We start from the raw sequence: 19,965 nt of genomic DNA on the forward strand, positions 1-19,965 counted from the left end.
TTCCAATGGTTATATTTATTATCAAAACACCTTATAGATCAAAGGCAATGAAGTGAAGCATCACAGGTAAAATATAAAGAAATTTAAATTTGGTCACAAATTATGCAGGGACGAGAACTAACTAAAAATACACTTGCGCAGTTACAATTGCCTAAAAAACAAGAAATGTGGAAAGGTCGATACAGGGCGGCAAATATGAGGGCCACAATAACACTGGACGATTACGCATTTCTGTCGATTCTGACATCGATCTCTCTTCCATTCAGCCTGTAGCCATTCATGGTGCGACAGGCTCTCTCTGCAGTCTCCGGGTTGTCAAAGCGAACCACGCCACAGCCCTTGGACTTGCCATTCTCCATCTTGATGTCAGCATATTGGACAATACCTAGAGTTGAAAGCACATTGAAGCTGTTAGCCAAAATATTTTTGGCTGAAGTGCCAATTGAATTTTGGGTCAGAAAGACTTCCATGGTGTCATTACCTAATGAACTTAAACATTCCATTTGCATGCCTCTCAATTCTGTCAAATGACATTTTTGCTAAGTTTGTGGGAAGTCCCCACATTAATGAAATTAGTGGATTATGTTCTTACCGCATGTATTGAAGTTATCCTTCAGCATTTTCCAGGTGAAGTCAAAGGGCAGCTACAAAGAGAGGCAAATCAATACGTTTACAATGGTCTGTGTTGAATACAACCTTCAAGATGAGTGAATAAAATCAATATTCTGAATACACGCCAACACCACATTTGGGGACAGTTGATCATTATATATGATCATTTATATAAAAGCTTACATTTCTGACAAAGATCTGGCAGCCCTTCCTGGCGTTGGCTCCAGGACCTCCGGCCCCCCCAAAGCCATTTCCTCCAAAGCCCCCACGCTCCATCTCAGCTGGCCGGTCAAACTGGCCACCAACACCGACAGCGCCCATACGGTCCATGGTGGAGCCCATGCGGTCAATCCCGGTGGCCGGGAAGCGGTCAATGCCGGCAGACCCCATGCGGTCAAAGTTGGTTCCCATCCTCTCCATGCGGTCCGCCATGCCCATGGGAGAGGCGAAGTCCAGGCCAGCAGGCATACGTTCCAAACTGGACGGGCCTAGGCGGTCAAACCCAGCTGGGCCCAGGCGGTCCACACTGGAGCTCATACGGTCCAGCCCAGAACCAATCCTGTCCATACTGGGCCCCAGCCGGTCCAGCCCAGAGCCCATCCTGTCAAAGCCAGACCCACCGAGCCTGTCCAGATCAGACACGCGGTCCATCCTCTCCATCCCCATGCGCTCCATTCCACCCAGACGGTCCATTCCACCACCCAAGCGATCCATGCCAGAGCTCATGCGGTCCATGCCCAGTGAGCTACCTGTAAGTCAAGGAAAAACAACTAGTGAGACATTTCAGGTCCTGTGAGAAATCAGCGTCAGACGTGTTAGGAAGTATTGCGCAAATCCTAAAAGTACTAACCCATTCCTCTTTCAAAGGATTCTCCAAAATTATTGCGAGACATGCCCATATCATTTCGACCAAACTCCCGGTCAAAAGAACCACCAAGCCCACGGTCCATCTCTGACAACACAAGACATTAAACTATTAGAAGACAAACTAATGTTTCACGAACACGTGAATCTGTATTGTGTGAATTTAATTTCCTTACCATTCATCCTGCCCATTCCAGATGGTCCAAAACGCTCCATGTTGTTCATTCCACCAAAGTTATCCATGCCTGGGAGAGAATTATAGCAAGAAAGTTAAATCTACAATATAGTGTATTAGAGAAGGGCAAGAAAAACACGATGCAAAAATATGTTCAACTATACCCATTCAATGGACGCAGTACAAACGTACATACCTCCCATTCTACCCATGCCACCACCAAAGCCCATGCCCTCCATGCCTACAAACCAAACAAACAGTGAGTGACTGAACTAAGCCAAATGAAAAGTCCACTGCAGAGGATCACAAAGACAACTCCATACCCCCAGGTCCCATGTTGCCCATTCCTCCACCTCCTCTGTTCAGTGCGGTGGCGTCAATGGGTTGGCCACCAGGCCCAAGTCCCAGCCCGATGCCACTAAGGCCACCTGAGGGAAAATAAATGGACAATTGAAAGAAACACAACAGACCCTTCTATTGAAGATTTTGTGCAAGCTAGCCTTGAACATACTCAAAATGTGTTGGACAGACTTCTCTTTACATTTCGGGGGGGGGTGTACATACGGGGTAGTGCTGGTGGTCTCTCAGGTGGTGCAAAGTCTCCTTTTGGCAAGGACTTCTCATCCTGAAATATCCAACAAGTATCAGTTAAAATACATTTGAAAATGTGTAGAAGGAATAAAACATTTGTTAATATTAGTGCGCACACACTAATGTTTCTCACCAGCTTGACATGCATGACCCGGTTGAAAAGCAGTTGACCGTTGAACATACTGACGGCTTGGACAGCTTCAATAGGCATGTCAAAGGTGACGGTGCCCATGCCCCTGCTATTCCCATCTTTGTCCTCCAGGATGTCAGTGCGCACCACCACACCTGCCATGCCAAACACCTCCTTCAGCTTCTTCCAGCCAACCTTGTAGTCCAGCTGGACACAAAACAGTGTTCATTTGGTTAAAATACTTGCAATATCATAATTTTAAATGATAACAAAAACAATGTATATTGGGCATACTGGACTACAATCAACTTACATTAGCTACAAAGACAGTGCTTCCAATCTTGCCAGCCTGCAGCCCGTGGATGATCTCATTGGGGATGTTGGAGTTGTTCATGAGGCTGGGGGGGATGATGACCATGGGTGGGGCGCCCGGTCCCGGGCCCATGCGGTCCATGCGGTCCATGTTCATTCGCTCCATATTCATGCGATCCATGCCCATGTTCATTCCACCATGGCCACCGGGGGGTCCACCACCACCCTGGGACCTGTGGGCGTCCCTCTGGGCAATCACACCATCTGGGTCCTGGGGAAGAGAGACATGGACAACATCACTAAACAGGGAAAAAAGGCTTAGTGGTAGATTTTTGTTCTTCTGGTGGTAACAAGTGCCAGTAGCATCTTAAAAACAGACTGCTCACCTCTTTGACTTTCAGGGGCCGCCCATTCAGGTTGTGCTTGTTGACTTTCTCCACAGCCTTCTTCATCAGTTCCTCAGTCCTGAACTCAACAACCCTGTTCACACAAACATCGTGATGAACACCAGGAACTTAGAATAACCTTCAGACACCTATTAGAATCAAGACAGAATGACGAAAATACTTACGCGCAACCCTTGGTTGATTGAAGACCACACAGCAGCATCATTGAAGTAGAAAAACAACATTCAAGTTAGTAATCAGTTGTGGCACTGTAGAGAACAATGGTATTCAGGGGGCTGAATTACTCTTATGAAAGGGCCAAACACATTCTACTCACTTGTATGGCCATAGCCTTGAACAGTCAGTTACTCTTCCAAAATTATTAGACCGCTTAAAAGCTGGTCACCAGACAATATAGCAAATACAGAGGTTGTCTGGTGAATCTAAACCCTTAACATTGTGTACAAAGGCAGAAGTCCCAGACAAAATGCACTCCTTTGAAGCAAATATCTGTTCCACAAAAACAATTACATGGGCTCAAATCTATTACATGTAACAGCCATGTTACAACCTCTTGGGGGGTTGGGCCCCATTTTAGATTATGTCCCAGATGAACACATCCACAGCAAAAGGGGACTTTCCCAGCTACTGCAATCACATGGAATTGGCTACAGAAACCCGAATTCCCAATCAGACACCAAGATGACCTCTTTCAGTGCCACAGACTGCACCATGTTTTCTGTCCAGTGTCACCCACTTGACACGTTCATCAAAACTCATCCAGGTTTGAACATCCCCCACAATGAAAGAAAAGATAACTCAAGCTGACAAACACAGGTTCGTCTATTGCACTTACCCTCGATTTGCCTTCTCCGTCCATTAAGTGTTCCACGTACGTTACCTCACCCACTACAAATCAGATTCCAGACGACACACACCAGGGGAGAGAAGCCGAGAAAACAATGGGGGTTTAGAGCAGACAAGCGGTTGGTGACCGTGAGCTCGGCCTGCTACTCCAGAGCCTCCCCCCAGCACCTCAATTCTGGTACAGGTCTACAAAAGACAAGCTCTTACTGGATCTTAAAATGACTTCTTAGCCTGTCCTTGTAGAGTCCCCAAACACCAAGAGCAATAGATTGAAGAGAACAATCGTCAAATAGCTAACAACAGCTAAATCGGATGAGTTATCATAAAGGAACCATTTTCGAAGTGAGGATGAAGTTGACAGAATGACAGTTACGTTTGCCGAGTCATTTGAAACCATGAGTCCACCCTTCCAAAATACATGTTCCTTGTTAAATGTATTTGGAACCACTGACTGATACAACTGTTCAGACGCACCTTTGAACATAAACTACACTAAAAACTAAATTGTACCAACTCAACTAACGCCAATGTCTGAAGAACATTGACAATTCTGGAAAGCTGTACAGACATTGGACCCGGAGAGGCACAACAGTGTCCAAATGTGTTTTTAACTAACAGAGGGACAACCATGGCTAATTCCAGCAAATGAGTGCACCATAAATGGACAGGAACCAATCCTCAGCTGAAACAAGGACAGCCGTGAGAAGCTGCTTCATTTTGTAGACCTGTACCCCAAGAAATCCCAAGCACACATCTGTAATTGGTACAACATGGAGATCTGCGGAAACAACAAACCTAAAAAAAGAGAATGCAATTTAACGCCACATTCAATTATTATATCCAAATACTAAAAACTGTTTCTGAAAGGCATTGGTAACCTCTCAGAACACCCATGCTTTATGATTAAAAGCAGGTGCTATTTATTACATTAGTGCTAACATATATTATAGCTTTGCCAAAGCCATGTAAACCACCATTTAAACTTCGATAAACAGTACACCGTTCCTTTTGTTGCAGGACTCAATTTGAAGACAAAAAGAAGTAGAGGACAACTAGCCCATGCTGAAAATTAACATTAAATAGAACCAATTAAACATTTCTTATGTTGACACAATTTCCAAGAAAATGATAACGCAAAGAACATAAGACCAGCTTTAATAATTGTAGTATGGGCACCTGAGAGAAATTCACTATGTCTCAAGGCAATGCGGACCCTTTTCCTTTTTCAGCTATATACACACACAAACCACAAGACCCAACACAACAGTGCAATTGATGGCCCATACACTATAAGCCATGTATTTAATTTGAAGACCTCCCTTTAGGTTGTATAGTCCCATTGTTCAAGCAAGTGTAGCGGCAATGATCAAGGACTCCAAAATGAAGTACAAATTCATAATGCTATTCACAGCACTATAAAAAATGACTAGCCGAAGGCAGAAATCACAGAGAGAACTATTCTGAAATCTAAACCATCCAAGACTTAGGACACAGGCCAATCCATGGAAAGGCCACCCAGTCTGTATACCAAGAACCTCATAGCTATGAATTGCAACCTAGGCCCTTTACGGATTTGCCAGATGCCTTCCAGTGAACAAGGTGAAGTGGTTCAACACAAATGTCCTGTTATGGGAGGTTTTATTAGCCTTTATGGACTCCATATCTATAACGGATCTAACTTAACTTAACACCATACCTTTTTCTTTCATTAGGTCTTTGAGTGCCTGCCATTTCACATCATATGGAATGTTGCTGACAAACACACGGTATCTCTTTGATGGGTTCCCATAGGGTTCAAAGCGACCACCTCCACGCTTCTGGGGCCTTTCCTTCCTGACACTGGGTTCATGCTTGGCCTTGCCGTTAATTTCCCTTAGGGAAAAAAGAACGGGAAGTGATTAATGGAGTAACGACAATACGCCGGTCTGATGATGAAAAAAAGGTTATCGTCCACTAAACAAAAATATACTTACGCAAGTAAACGTTACATTTCTAGACTGCAGTACAAAAGGGCAACTAGTTGTAAATTACTAGCTAGCTTCGTTCTGCAACTAACTTTAGGCATGCATGTTAATAATAACGATTCTAACTTTTACTTAGTTTAATATAACATTTAGCTAACTAATACAAATAATACAAATGCTTACAAATGCTTAGTTACCGGACGAAGCTACACCAATCAGACTCCCATATTAGAAGCCAACTTGTATTAGCTAACGTTAACTTCCATTTCTCCCATTTTCAGACACGCGATATATCATATAAAGGTAGCTAACTAGCGTTAATCCGTTTTTGTGAATAGTTGGCCAGTACACGAGCTAAGTTAACCAAAATAGCAAGTGATGGCGTACTAAACAAAAAATGGAGGGAGAGGACAGGTTAGGTAACGTTAGCAGACTAGCCAATTTGCTAATCTCATGCGGTGTGGTGGCACTGGTGCACGCACGTAACTCACATTGTGGCTAGCATAGCAAGAAGAATCCATTGTTTAGCTATTATAGTGATTAGCTAGGTAGGTATCAATTTAGCCGTCAACTTCTCAAAACAATACAGACTAAAAATACGAGAACTTGGCGAGTGGAATATGTAAAGAAAGGTTACTAGGTAGCTAGCTGCCAGCCAAAAAAAAATAATGAAATAAATCAAAACGTTACCCCTGGCCTGGTTTCTCCGGAGCAGCGGCCTCGGTCGACATCTTCTTGCGCAGTTAGCTAATCCTGTTTCGTTACGGAATTAATAGGGGTCAATTGAATACCTCAACAACGCTGATAAAATATTGTCGAAATTTGACAGTGTTCCTTCACTTTAGCAGTATTGAATAAATAACTGTTTTAATTTATTTTTGGAGTGACGGGCTGCTAGTCAACAAGCTAACGTTGGTGAAATGGCGGATGAATTACACCCGTTTCAATTTATTCGCTGGGTTGCCAAGGAGAGTGAAGCATGCTGGGAATTTGGCTCTGGCGACCGCTCAGAATCAAAGTACAATTATATATATATTTTTTTTTATTGAATATATATAAATCCGTTACCAGTTCGAAACCTGGCAAAATGTTTCACAGTATCAATTTGGTTTACATAGTTTTTTTTTATCATGGCAAAGAAACGGAGTTTCTAAACCCAGAGACAACATCACGAGACATCCGAGAACGCGTTTGAAACAGACCAGGCCGGGGTTGTTGTTGTTGCTGTTCATTTGCTCGACATCTTAAAGGTATAACCTAGATTAGAGCCAATGTCTTAAGTAGTTGAACATGTCACTACTCTAACCTTGGAAAAGTGGTAAACTGACAGGTTTTTCAAATTTTCGTCCAAAAACAACTTTACATAGGAGTGCCTTTGCTTTGACGGGATGCACATGCGCAGTTTGGTGCGATAGATCCGATGACGTATTTCTGCGCATGAGTTTAGCGAGCGTACTGGTACGTCCACGAATGTCAAACGGTTTTAGGACACATACTTGCACATTCAGGATATGTAGCTAAGACATTGCAAGAATATGTTTTACCTTGAACTAATGCAAGCCTGAATCTGTATGTGGCAAGCACATCCAGTAAACTGCAGTTTTCCAAGATTCAAAAGAGTAGCCTAATAGAATAGACATCGGATTAAAAAAAGAACTCACTTTTTTTTAACCACCTGCTGTACATATGCATCACTGATATAGCCTAGCAATGTAGACCTACCAAATATTTGTGTAAGTAAACCTCATTGTTCTATTTGTGGGCCTGCTTCTGTTTTGTTAAACTTCAGTGCGGCTTGAAAAACGTATGTATTATGGCTTTACACCACTGCTATATTGTGGATAAAGAGTTACCTGTCTAAAAGAACACAGAGGGTGTTCTTTATTGGAAGCCTCCAACATAATCCAGGTAGAATCAGAAATTCCCCAGGGCAGCTGTCTAGGCCTCATACTTTAAAAAATATTTAATAACAACATGCCACTGGTTTTGAAGCCAGTGTGTCTATGTATGCGGATGACTCAACCCTATACATGTCAGCTACTACAGCGACTGAAATGACTGCAACACTTAACAAAGAACTGCAGTTAGTTTCAGAAAGGGTGGCAAGGAATAAGTTAGTCCTAAATATTACAAAAACTAAAAGCATTGTATATGGGACAAATCATTCACTAAACCCTAAATCTCAACTAAAACTTGTAATGAATACTGTGGAAATTGACTAATCTGCTTGGAGTAACCCTGGATTGTAAACTGTCATGGTCAAAGCATGTTGATTAACAGTAGCTAAAATGGGTAAAAGTATGTCCATAATAAAGCACTACTATCAACAAGGCAGCTCCCACAGGCCCTAGTTTTGTTGCACCTGGACTACTGTTCAGTCTTATGGCCAGGTGCCACAAAGAGGGTCTAGGAAAATTACAATTGGCTCAGAACAGGGCAGCACGGCTGGCCCTTAAATGTACACAGAGAGCTAATATTAATTATATTTTTTATTTTTTATTTCACCTTTATTTAACCAGGTAGGCAAGTTGAGAACATGTTCTCATTTACAATTGCAATCTGGCCAATATAAAGCAAAGCAGTTTGACACATACAACAACACAGAGTTACACATGGAGTAAAACAAACATACAGTCAATAATACAATAGAAAAACAAGTCTATATATAAATCTACATGCAGTAGTGATTTTAGCATGTACATCTGCATGGAAGAAAAGTCACAACACTAAATACATTAACTGCACTATAACGGTGATAACCGGTGCCTACAAACTGTTAGCACCTAAATAATGCTGTCCCAACACCTTACCACTGCTCCACCTGGCTATCAGCGGAGCCTTGTCTGGCAGTGAAATAGTTCATTCAGCCTCATTTACTTGCCTTAAAAAAACATAACTAGTATGACTGACTTGCTTAAACAAATGTGGTTTCTACTGACAATTGAGATGTACAAATATGGCATAAGGGGACGACAAGCGGATAAGAGGCAATCCGTAATTTCGACTAAGACATTAATGAGCGAGTGACGACGGACATAGTCAATATAACTATATGTTCAGCACTTTTGAAATGTACAGCGACAGAAATTAGACAATGAAAGCTCTTACAATATTCAATGATTACATTTCTCTAAAACAGGTTATAGGCTACATGTGCACCACCAAGTTAGAACAGTAGGCAAAATGAAGAGGTGAAAATAGACCAAATGATTAGGATGAGGCACACTGAACATAGTCTGGGTCTTTGCGTGTCAAAAAAGATACACGTCAAATAACACTTTGATGCGTTAAATACGCTTTTAATTTGACAAGTCAGATAACACAATTCTATTATAGAATGTTGTGTGTGCTGAATTTGCACATGCAAGCCAAGTGCCACCACTACTATCAGTAGCATTGTCAAGCTGTACAAAAAAAAGTCTGCAAACAAGCAAACACCGGCCACGAACAATGTGTTTACAATACCGCGTTGGTGAAAATAGACCAAATTATTAGGGTGAGGCACATGTGCTACTAACAGCTTACTACACAGCATACACTTAGCATTACTCTCTTAGCTACAGTATACAGTGGCATGAACAAGTATGTGAACCCTTTGAAATTACCTGGATTTCTGCATAAATTTGACATTAAAGTCACAACAATAGACAAACACAGTGTGCTTAAACTAATAACACACAAATTATTGTATTTTTCTTGTCTATATTGAATACATACTTTTTCCAACCTACCCTGAATGTTTAAAGTATGTGTACCCATATGCTAATGACTCCTCCAAAAGCTAATTGGAGTCAGGAGTCAACTAACCTGGAGTCGAATCAATGAGACGAGATTGGAGATTTTGGTTAGAGCTGCCCTGCCCCATAAAAAACACTTGAGTTTGCTATTCACAAGAATTATTGACTGATGTGAACCATGCCTCCTTGAACAAAAGAGATCTCAGAAGACTTAAGATTAAGAATTGTTGCCTTGCATAAAGCTGGAAAGGGTTACAAAAGTATCTCTAAAAATCAGTCCACGGTAAGACAAATTGTCTATAAATGGAGAAATGTCAGCACTTGTTGCTTCTCTCCCTAGGAGTGGCCGTCTTGCAAAGATGACTGCAAGAGCACAGCGCAGAATGCTCAATGATGTTAAGAACAATCCTAGAGTGTCAGCTAAACCTACAGAAATCTCTGGAACATGCTAACATCTCTGTTGACGAGTCTACAATACGTAGAAACACTTAACAAGAATGGTGTTCATGGGAGGACACCATGGAAGAAGCCACTGCTGTCCCAAAAAAACATTGCTGCACTGAAGTTGGCAAAAGAGTACCTGGATGTTCCACAGTGATACTGGCAAAATATTCTGTGGACACATGAAACTAAAGTTGTGTTGTTTGGAAAGAACACACCACACACACTATGTGTGGAGAAAAAAAGGCACAGCACAGCACACCAACATCAAAACCTCATTCCAACTGTAAACTATGATGGAGGGAGCATCATGATTTGGGTCTGCTTTGCTGCCTCAGGGCCTGGACAGCTTGCTATCATCGACAGAAAAATGAATTCCCAAGTTTATCAAGACATTTAGCAGGAGAACATAAGGCTATCTGTCTGCCAATTAAAGCTCAACGGAAGTTAGTTGATGCAGCAGGACAACAACCCAAAAGACAGAAGTAAATCAACAACAGATTGGCTTGAACAGAAGAAAATGGAGTGGTCCAGTCAGTCCTGACCTCAACCTGATTGAGATGCTGTGGCATGTCCTCAAGAGAGCGGGTCACACCAGACAGCCCAAGAATATTGTCGAACTGAAACAGTTTTGTAAAGAGGAATGGTCCAAAATCCCCCCTGACCATTGTGCAGTCTGATCCGCAACTACAGAAACAGTTTGGTTGAGGTTATTGCTGCCAAAGGAGGGTCAACATGTTATTAAATCCAAGGGTTCAAATATTTTTCCCAATCTGCACTGTGAATGTTTACACGGTGTATTCAATAAAGACATGAACAATTATAATTGTTTGTGTGTTATTAGTTTAAGCAGACTATTTGTCTATTGTTGTGATTTAGAGGAAGATCAGATAACATTTTATGACCAATTTATGCAGAAATCCAGGTAATTCTAAAGGCTTCACATACTGTTTCTTCCCACTGTACATATCTCCCTTGCATATTACATCATTTAGGCAGCAGCATAACGTTCCAAGACATTTTTGGACTCACTTTGTGCTGTGCTCACTTAAACAAGAAGGTGGCGCGGCGGTCCTTTGTCATCAAAGCATTATCTGGAATCACACAGCCACTCCTCTGAATAGCAGGCTAGTGGTTGCTTTGCAATGCTTGTAGTTAGCCACTGATTCCTACCAAACCACTCATTGTTGAATTTGCAGTTTCCAACTTGTTGTGTAATGTTAAAGTCCAATAGCCGATGAGCACCGATACGTTTGAACTATAATTTTTCTTTATTATTTCTCTTCATATGACAAGCATTAAAAATGATTTGCCAGTAGATTGTCGACTTGATTCATGATGATGACTGCTAGCTAAGATTTTGAAAGTAAGACGTTGACATGATCAGTCCAATCAAAGCTACTGTACATATAACGCGATTTGACGCCATTTTATTTATGGCCAATGACCTTGAGCCTTCTTCGAAGGGCTCTTCAAATGTAACTCTATGCAGGAACCGAAGGGCTTAAATGTTTGATGTCTACTCTTACTAAGGATTTACACTTGACCTGTGACATAGTGTCCCCATGAGTGACAGAACACTGAGCCAATCGCGGCGCAATGCTCCTATTTTCTGCTGGCTTGCCCCACCACCACAGAAAGCACTGAGCAAGGCTGAAACACCTGCATTTTGGAGCTGCCTTACTCAAGACAACAAAACAGAGACCATGTTTGTATGCAGCTTTATTAACTCTTCACTATATGCATGTCAATCTCTCCTGGCTCAAATTGGAGGAGAGATTGACTTAATCCTTACGTGTTTTTGTGAGAAGTGTTGACATCCTGAATGCACCGAGCTGTCTGTTTAAACTACTAACACACAGCTCGGACACCCATGTATACCCCACAAGACATGCATAAATACCCAATCTGGTCCTCAAACCATCAGTCTCCTAATAATCCCCAATTTACAATTGTCTCTTTCATCCCCCTCCTCTCTCTAACTATTCTCCAAGTCGTTGCTGTAAATGAGAACGTGTTCTCAGTCAACTTACCTGGTAAAATAACGGATAAAAATAAATAAAAATAAAAATGCCACCAGAGGTCTCTTCGAAATCCCCAAATTCAGAACAGACTATGGGAGGTGCATTGTACTACATAGAGCCATGACTACATGGAACTATATTCCACATCAGGTAACTGATGCAAGCAGTAGAATCAGATTTAAAAAACGGATAAAAATACACCTTATGGACCAGCGTGGACTTTGAAGAGGCACACACACGGCTAGCACACGAACTCTAACCACGTACATTGTGGTATTGTTGTATGGTGGTATCATGCATTTTGTGTTGTTGATATGTAGTAGTGTAGTGATGTTATATAATGTACTGTTTTATAATATGTGTAATGTAAGTGTCTTGGGTTTGGACCCCAGGAAGAGTAGGCATTTGCTCATGGGGATCCCTAATAAAATACAGTTTACATGGGCGCCAGTGAACTCCTCCCCTTCTGCAGAGTCAGGAAGATTCCGTTTTCCTGCGGTCAGTTGGGGACTGAAAAAACAGCGCATTGTCTCACACATTGGGTTAGATAAAACACTGCAACTAACTTCAGAAACGCTAGACCAAGAATATATCGCAATTAAATTGGAATTGGACTATTTTTAAGACATGGGCAACAGAGATGATGAATACGATTTCTTGTTCAAAGGTAAAATAACTATCCATCTAGCTGTAGCCAGCTGCTTCTTGGTGGTAGCTACAACAAAAATGATTTGTGTCTCATTCTGTCAATTATGAAGGCACCTTGTGAAGCTCCCACAATGTATTTTATTCTAACAGATCACTTTAGAATGTCTAGCTAGATTAGGAATTGATAGCCTCCATCTGATCTGGTGACTTGCTAAATATAATGCTGAGTTTAAGGGGTTTGTCGCATTGTGTTGAGCAATGCCCAGCTCTAACTTAGCTAACAACAGAGGTTTTCTTAGGTTGCTTTATAACACCAATACCATAATCCTCAAAGGTCCTGGTTTATAGCCAGCAACATGTCGGGTTTTATACAATTAATATAGCTAGGAGGATCCTTCAAACAAGTGTACCAAAGGGTCAAATCTGAAATGATTTTTAATTAGTTGTAGCCTACAATTAGCCTGCTATGATTCATAGGTAGACCTAATACTCATACAGAATTAGCCTAATATACATACTCAATCATAAACAGTTGTTTACATTATAATGTGACTTGCTTTATGATCAATAGTAGCAGAACATGCTCATAAAATACTGTCCTAATTGTATCAGATAAGGATGGGATAATGAGCAGGAAGTTCCCAGTGGGTCACCCTCTTGATAGTCTGATGCTCTGACCATTCCATAATCGATTCCACTCAATATAGCACAATAAAACACATTTGTCATTATCTTACAGATACCAATTTATAACCCTACTGATGAGCTACTGTTAGATGTTGTGTTTCAAATCAATCCCACAGAAGCACACCTCATCCGTTACCCAATCTAGTTTAGTGTACAGCAGTCTACAAAATACATTCCAAATGACACTTCAAACATAACAGAAAATGTGAAAAAGGGGCAGTGTGAGAACAAAGAGGATTTCCAAGGGAGAATGACTGAAGGAGACAATAGGAAGGGAAGCCCTCTGAAAAGTGTCAACTCAGGATTCCCAGCAGGAGCAGGTTCTCAGCTTCCTGCACCATGACTCCAGAAGGACAAAGTTCAAATCCTTTTCCCCCTCTGAAGAGGCAGAGCAGCACTTTGTACTCATATAACCACTTTATTTCTGAGTGTTTTTCTGTTGTCTCAGTCTTCAGCAGTATTCAATCAATGAAAATATTGTCTTTCCAAAGCTTTTCCAAAGCTTTAAAAAAAGTCAGACATGCAAACCTCAGGTTATGATAAGTAATCCACTTGGTATAACTGTAATTGGTTTACTGTACTATATGTGATCTCATATGTGATCTCATATTTTTGACTGTACTGAACTGCACATACAATGGCAGCCTGTCATTGCAGTGCTAATGTTGTCTGTGTGTTTTGTTGCCAGTGGTGCTGATCGGAGACTCTGGTGTGGGGAAGAGTAACCTTCTGTCCCGTTTCACACGGAATGAGTTCAACCTGGAGAGCAAAAGCACCATCGGTGTGGAGTTTGCCACCCGCAGCATCCAGGTGGATGGCAAGACAATAAAGGCCCAGATCTGGGATACAGCTGGACAGGAGCGTTACAGAGCCATCACTTCAGCGTGAGTGGAGGAGGGTGCTCATCTTCCTGCGACCTGCCCTTTACGGAACCAACGCATTTGGATAGTGTTGAAACCATCCTGAACAAATACTTCTGTGAATCGCACAACCTTTGACCTGCTTGCTCTGTCCCAATCAGGTACTACCGGGGGGCAGTGGGGGCTCTCCTAGTGTATGACATCGCCAAGCATCTCACCTATGAAAATGTGGAGCGCTGGCTGAAGGAGCTCCGGGATCATGCTGATAACAACATCGTTATCATGCTGGTGGGCAACAAGAGTGACCTGCGCCACCTCAGGGCAGTGCCCACAGACGAGGCTCGTGCCTTTGCAGGTAAACAACAACCACTGCAACAAGCTTACTCTAGGGACAGAGATGGTTAAATATTCACCCATGTTTGTCTCAATTCAATCTTTTCTCTTTTTCTCCCTCAGAGAAGAATACGCTATCATTTATTGAAACATCAGCTTTGGATTCCACTAATGTGGAAGAGGCATTCAAGAACATCCTCACAGGTAAGAAGAGGGATCCACGACACACCTCACAATACTGGAAACTAGCTGGTCTATAAATGATGTATTATTGGCACATTTTCTTTTCAGCAACTGTCTCTTCCTTTTCCTACAGAAATCCACCGAATCGTATCACAAAAGCAGATAGCTGACAGATCAGCACATGACGAGTCTCCAGGCAACAATGTAGTGGACATCAGTGTCCCCCCCACCACCGATGGGCAAAAAAACAAACTACCGTGCTGTCAAAGCCTGTGACCCTTACAACTCCTGTGACCCCCTTCACCCAACCCCACTCCACTTCCACCATCACTCTGTGTTATCCTGTACCGCCCATTCTGTCTTTGTTCCCATATGTGACGACGCCCTACTTTCCCCTCCCTGTCTGTATACAAAACATCCTTTTATTACATGTGCTCTTCTGCCATGAAGTGAAACTTTAAAAAGCCTTTCTGTCACTTTGTCAGTCATTCATGGAGTCAATATTGAGGTTCCTGCTTTGTAGGAACAGGGCCGTTTTATTTTAAATGGATTGAGCTATACAGGTGTAGGATCTTAATTTGACTTATATTGTCATAGCAAAATAATGTTTAGTCCATAATCTGGTCTAAAGTAGGCTACATGAAAAGTGCAATACTGTTAATACAACCGTGCGTTAGTGTGGGTTTTCAGTGAATTTATGTAAATCACAAAGCTCATCTGCGTTTCCTGCGATGCAGGAAAATTCTCAGCAACAAAAGAGTGATCAAATTAAGATCCTACACCTGTACTTGAAGTGCTATAGAGCAGGGTTTCCCAAACTCTGTCCTGAGGTCCCCCCTGGGTGCACGTTTACTTTTTTTTCCTAGGACGACACAGCTGATTGAAATAACCAACTCATCATCAAGCTTTTGGCAAAACCAAAACGTGCACCCAGGGGAGGGGGGGCACCATGACTGAGTTTGGGAAACCCTGCTATAGTGTGCTGGACTAGTATATTTGAACAATGACCAATAGATGGTGCTGTGTATATAGCCACTCACAGTTGCTCATGAATAAGGCAGTATTATGACATTGGTATATGTATGCATTTGTCTTTTAAGTGGCTCTTACTTTTCATCCAGGCAGTTATCATGCCCAGAATGAACCTTATTATGTATTTATTCAAATATATTTGGCTCACCTTTTCATTGTTTTATTTTCCATAAGCACTGTAAGACTTTTCAATAAACTCCTTTAAACACAGTAATACGTAAGTAATTCATTCATTAACATATCATATATAATTTCTCAGTACACTACACAGTATTGGAATTGAAATTGCTCAACCGTAGATGTATGTGGGTAGAATATGTGAGATGTCTCCTGTGTACCTGTTTGGAGGTTATGGGGGCTTGCTGTGGTAGAGGCAGGGGGTCTAGAAAGATTGTTCTTGCTCTTCCATGCCCAGCCCTGTTCCTCTGACCCAGGACAGCATCACACCCCATGAGAGCTAGCCTAGTGGTGCAAAATGTGGTGCTGAATCAGCACTTGGAAAATATTTCACCAGTGTTTATTCTAAGCCTCATATAGGTCTATCTGCCAGTCATAGGGTGTGAGTGAGACATTATTTAGGTTCAGGAACTGTTACATTCAATATGTCCCCCCTCCCATTAGTTGTTTAGTTTGGTGTAGCCAAGAGAGAAATATAGGCCAGTGGTGGAAAATAATTATCGCATGACATGACCCTCTCATCGTTGGTGGTCTATTTTAAGTGGATTTAGAAACAAGCCTAATCTTAGATAGAGATGATGGGTTTTACAAGTTGAGAATGTAACCAGTAAATTAACATGAGACATTTTGACATTTAATACATTACACTTATGTTGATGGGTCCACTCCCCTCTTATTGAAAGGTGAGTGACTGAAAACTACTATTAAGGCCAAGCAACATTTAGTAAAAAATAGATTTTTGACCGAACATTTTGAGTGATGCAGACCAGCGTAAAGTCTGAACGAACATTCAATAAGGGGCCAGTGTAGTACATGCAAGAGTCCGCATAATTAAGGAAACAAAAGGAGTGATTGATGTTTATCCATACTGTGGCTTCATTTATTATTTTCTTTGCACACTTTCTTGGCTGATTGCAAGCACCAACATATTTTGGGTTTAGACATCTTTCTTTTTCCACTGCACAACATAAACATTATAGTTAAAGCTGGAATCCTTAATGGTGGAACTGCCTCGTCCGTTTGCGATATTACAACAACAAAAAACGAACACTGTTTTTTCCCCAACAGACATCATTGCACCTGCGATAGAAGAGCATAACTTGTTTAACCATGCTGTGCGTCTCTCCTTAGCTTCTGCGGATTCCATCTCTATGAGTGATTAAAAACCATGTGCTTAATGAATAATTGAACAAAAATGACAACTGATACACATCAGCATGTTAAAAACAGTGGCAAAATTAACAAGAGATTAAGACATTATCAAACAAAAACAAGTCTACAAATCTGGTATGTTGCTCCTTCTACATACAAGCATGAGAATGCCCAGGAATCTTTGTTCAGTCTTCAAATCAAAAACAACATCTGAGGAGCAATATCCAAACACCAGAAATTGGAAAATTGTACTATATCAGAAATGCTTTTAAATCCCTTTCAAAGTCGGTGTAAGAAGACTATAGAAACAACCAAACTGTATTGATTTCCATGATAGTTTTGTAAAAGTGCCATTTGATATATAAAACAAGAATAAATGCATCTTTGGAGAAAATGACCTGTTTTGAGTTGACGGTTATATAAAAGCTGGAGTAATGTGGCAAGTATGTCTCTGAGCTGCCTTCTAAGGGAGCAGTGTTGCATATTGTTGGCAACTCACAGACTCACTTAGCAAAATAAAACATCCTATCGTGGCCCTCTCAGACTGCACAAGTGAGCAAACTGCTATGATCCTTCATATGCACTAGCCTCTACATTATATTTCTGATTTCATTATGTATTGTTACGGTTATAGGTAAGCATTGCATTGTAAATTTATCAAATTGCACACTTGCTGTAACTACACCCTACTTTGCAATGTCTCCATAGCTCCAAACATGTCAGGTAGAGGCAAAAGCACCAATCAGAGACAGCATGAGACAGGGCAGTGGCCCATCACTGACAATGTAGATAAGAACTCTCTCCATGCTGAAAGATCCTGAAAGCTGTTCCACTCTGCAACACACATTGACATACAGGAAAATAACCTCCAACTAAGCTCTAGTATTATTATTTAACAACAAATAGATTTTCCAGACAAGAAGATTCCTTTAGAGGTCAAATCAACACTTTACAACAACAAAAAGTGGAGGATACTTGATTTTAAAAAAAAGGGGGTCTCCCAACAGGACACCACTGAACTTGGCTGACTGTCTGTCTATGCTGTTCAAGTTTAGAGGATGACTTTCCTATTTCGTTTACTGTGACTGGAGATCACACTTTTTCAGGTTGAAACTGATTTCAGAAAGCCACTCTCATAACCAGGATTGTCACAGCTGCATAACACTTATACAGCTTAGCTGTCCCACTGCAAAGCCCTTCAGGTGATAAACCCTCAGTCAAACCTATGCATGAAGCCTACAGGTACTGGAAGAGTTGAACCTGCATCTACAAAATAAGCAATACACAGGAGTATGATTGCCATGAAGCGATTATAACAAATACTACTATCATAGAAATAAATTAACGTCAAATCTAGGCCTAGGTTTTTGGCTTCTGTGGACCATAATTTGAGCTTTCTACTGAGGCTATTTGCATTCAGTCTCTCTCCTATTCAGGCCAGTTAACATTCAGGGTCAATACTTTTATGTTCAACCATGGACAACACTATGATTAACAATATATATATATATATACAGAAATATGCAGAAATTAAGCTGGGCTAAAACAAAGGGGGTCTGAAGTGACCATACAGTGTACAAGGAAGAAAGTAAAATATATAAACTGAACAAAGAGGAACTCAAACCAAACACCCACACACAGTTGAAGTCGGAAGTTTACATACGCCTTAGCCAAATACATTTAAACTCAGTTTTTCACAATTCCTGACATTTAATTATAGTAAAAAATACCTGTCTTAGGTCAGTTAGGTTCACCCCTTTATTCTAAGAAGGTGAAATGTCAAAATAATACAGAGATTGATTTATTCAGCTTTTATTTCTTTCATCACATTCCCAGTGGGTCAGAAGGTCACATACACTCAATTAGTATTTGGTAGCATTGCCTTTAAATTGTTTAACTCGAGTCAAACATTTTGAGTAGCCTTCTACAAGCTTCCCACAATAAGTTGGGTGAATATTGGCCCATTCCTCCTGACAGAGCTAGTGTAATTGAGTCAGGTTTGTAGGCCTCCTTGCTAGCACACACTTATTCAATTCTGCCCAAAAATGTTCTACAGGATTGAGGTCAGGGCTTTGTGATGGCCACTCAAATACCTTGACTTTGTTGTCCTTAAACCATTTTGCCACAACTTTGGAAGTATGCTTGCGGTCATTGTCCATTTGGAAGACCAAGCTATAACTTCGTGATTAATGTCTTGCGATATTGCTTCAATATATCCACATAAATTTCCATCCTCATGATGCCATCTATTTTGTGAAGTGCACCTGTTCCTCCTGCAGCAAAGAACCCCCACAACATGATGCTGCCACCCCCGTGCTTCACGGTTGGGATGGTGTTCTTCGGCTTGCAAGACTTCCCCGTTTTCCTCAAAACATAACGATGGTCATTATGACCAAACAGTTCTATTTTTGTTTCATCAGACCAGAGGACATTTCTCCAAAGAGTACGATCTTTGTTCCCATGTGCAGTTACAAACCGTAGTCTGGCTTTTTTATGGCGGTTTTGGAGCAGTGGCTTCTTCCTTGCTGAGCGGCCTTTCAGGTTATGTCGATATAGGACTAGTTTTACTGTGGACATAGATACTTCTGTACCTGTTTCCTCCAGCATCTTCACAAGGTCATTTGCTGTTGTTCTGGGATTGATTTGCACTTTTCGCACCAAAGTACGTTCATCTCTAGGAGACAGAACACGTCTATTTCCTGACCGGAATGACGGCTGCGTGGTCCCATGGTGTTTATACTTTTGTTTGTACAGATGAACGTGGTACCTTCAGCCATTTGGAAATTGCTC

The 19,965-nt window shown here is 41.3% G+C and overlaps 2 protein-coding genes across 4 annotated transcripts; one reads left to right on the top strand and one right to left on the bottom strand.

Moving 5' to 3' along the window:
* On the bottom strand, positions 1-7,280 carry LOC123999026 (heterogeneous nuclear ribonucleoprotein M-like). 3 transcript variants are annotated; one of them, XM_046304358.1, is made up of 15 exons: positions 6,592-7,280; positions 5,634-5,809; positions 3,927-3,979; positions 3,256-3,263; positions 3,071-3,164; positions 2,686-2,955; positions 2,376-2,579; positions 2,216-2,276; positions 1,975-2,079; positions 1,848-1,892; positions 1,653-1,721; positions 1,463-1,564; positions 796-1,361; positions 593-644; positions 1-385 (listed from the first exon to the last, which is right to left on the bottom strand). In XM_046304358.1, the coding sequence occupies exons 1-15, from the start codon at positions 6,630-6,632 to the stop codon at positions 222-224; spliced, it is 2,010 nt and encodes a 669-aa protein (XP_046160314.1). In that variant the 5' UTR covers positions 6,633-7,280; the 3' UTR covers positions 1-221. The 3 variants fall into 3 exon arrangements, with proteins under 3 accessions (XP_046160314.1, XP_046160320.1, XP_046160325.1); XM_046304364.1 differs by lacking the exon at positions 1,848-1,892; XM_046304369.1 differs by lacking the exons at positions 3,927-3,979; positions 6,592-7,280 and having other exon boundaries at positions 5,634-5,768.
* A 5,307-nt stretch (positions 7,281-12,587) lies between these two features.
* Positions 12,588-16,056, top strand: LOC123991722 (ras-related protein Rab-11B-like). Its single transcript, XM_046293374.1, has 5 exons — positions 12,588-12,770; positions 14,127-14,322; positions 14,460-14,653; positions 14,755-14,835; positions 14,948-16,056. Exons 1-5 carry the CDS (start codon positions 12,731-12,733, stop codon positions 15,088-15,090), a joined length of 654 nt encoding a protein of 217 aa, XP_046149330.1. The 5' UTR covers positions 12,588-12,730; the 3' UTR covers positions 15,091-16,056.
* Positions 16,057-19,965: the final 3,909 nt, after the last annotated feature.

The sequence above is a fragment of the Oncorhynchus gorbuscha genome, linkage group LG02 (assembly GCF_021184085.1).
Source record: "Oncorhynchus gorbuscha isolate QuinsamMale2020 ecotype Even-year linkage group LG02, OgorEven_v1.0, whole genome shotgun sequence".
In the NCBI taxonomy this organism is placed as follows: Eukaryota; Metazoa; Chordata; class Actinopteri; order Salmoniformes; family Salmonidae; genus Oncorhynchus; species Oncorhynchus gorbuscha.

What these genes read in the sequence shown, in the direction of transcription:
- LOC123999026 (XM_046304358.1), bottom strand. Translation starts at nt 6,632, where the DNA reads ATGTCGACCGAGGCCGCTGCTCCGGAGAAACCAGGCCAGGG. An exon ending in GGCCCCTGAAAGTCAAAGAG is followed by an intron (nt 2,956 to 3,070) that starts GTGAGCAGTCTG and finishes TCTCTTCCCCAG; the next exon opens with GACCCAGATGGTGTGATTGC. An exon ending in GCCAGATCTTTGTCAGAAAT is followed by an intron (nt 645 to 795) that starts GTAAGCTTTTAT and finishes CTCTCTTTGTAG; the next exon opens with CTGCCCTTTGACTTCACCTG.
- LOC123991722 (XM_046293374.1), top strand. Translation starts at nt 12,731, where the DNA reads ATGGGCAACAGAGATGATGAATACGATTTCTTGTTCAAAG. An exon ending in CGAGGCTCGTGCCTTTGCAG is followed by an intron (nt 14,654 to 14,754) that starts GTAAACAACAAC and finishes TTTCTCCCTCAG; the next exon opens with AGAAGAATACGCTATCATTT. An exon ending in ATTCAAGAACATCCTCACAG is followed by an intron (nt 14,836 to 14,947) that starts GTAAGAAGAGGG and finishes CTTTTCCTACAG; the next exon opens with AAATCCACCGAATCGTATCA.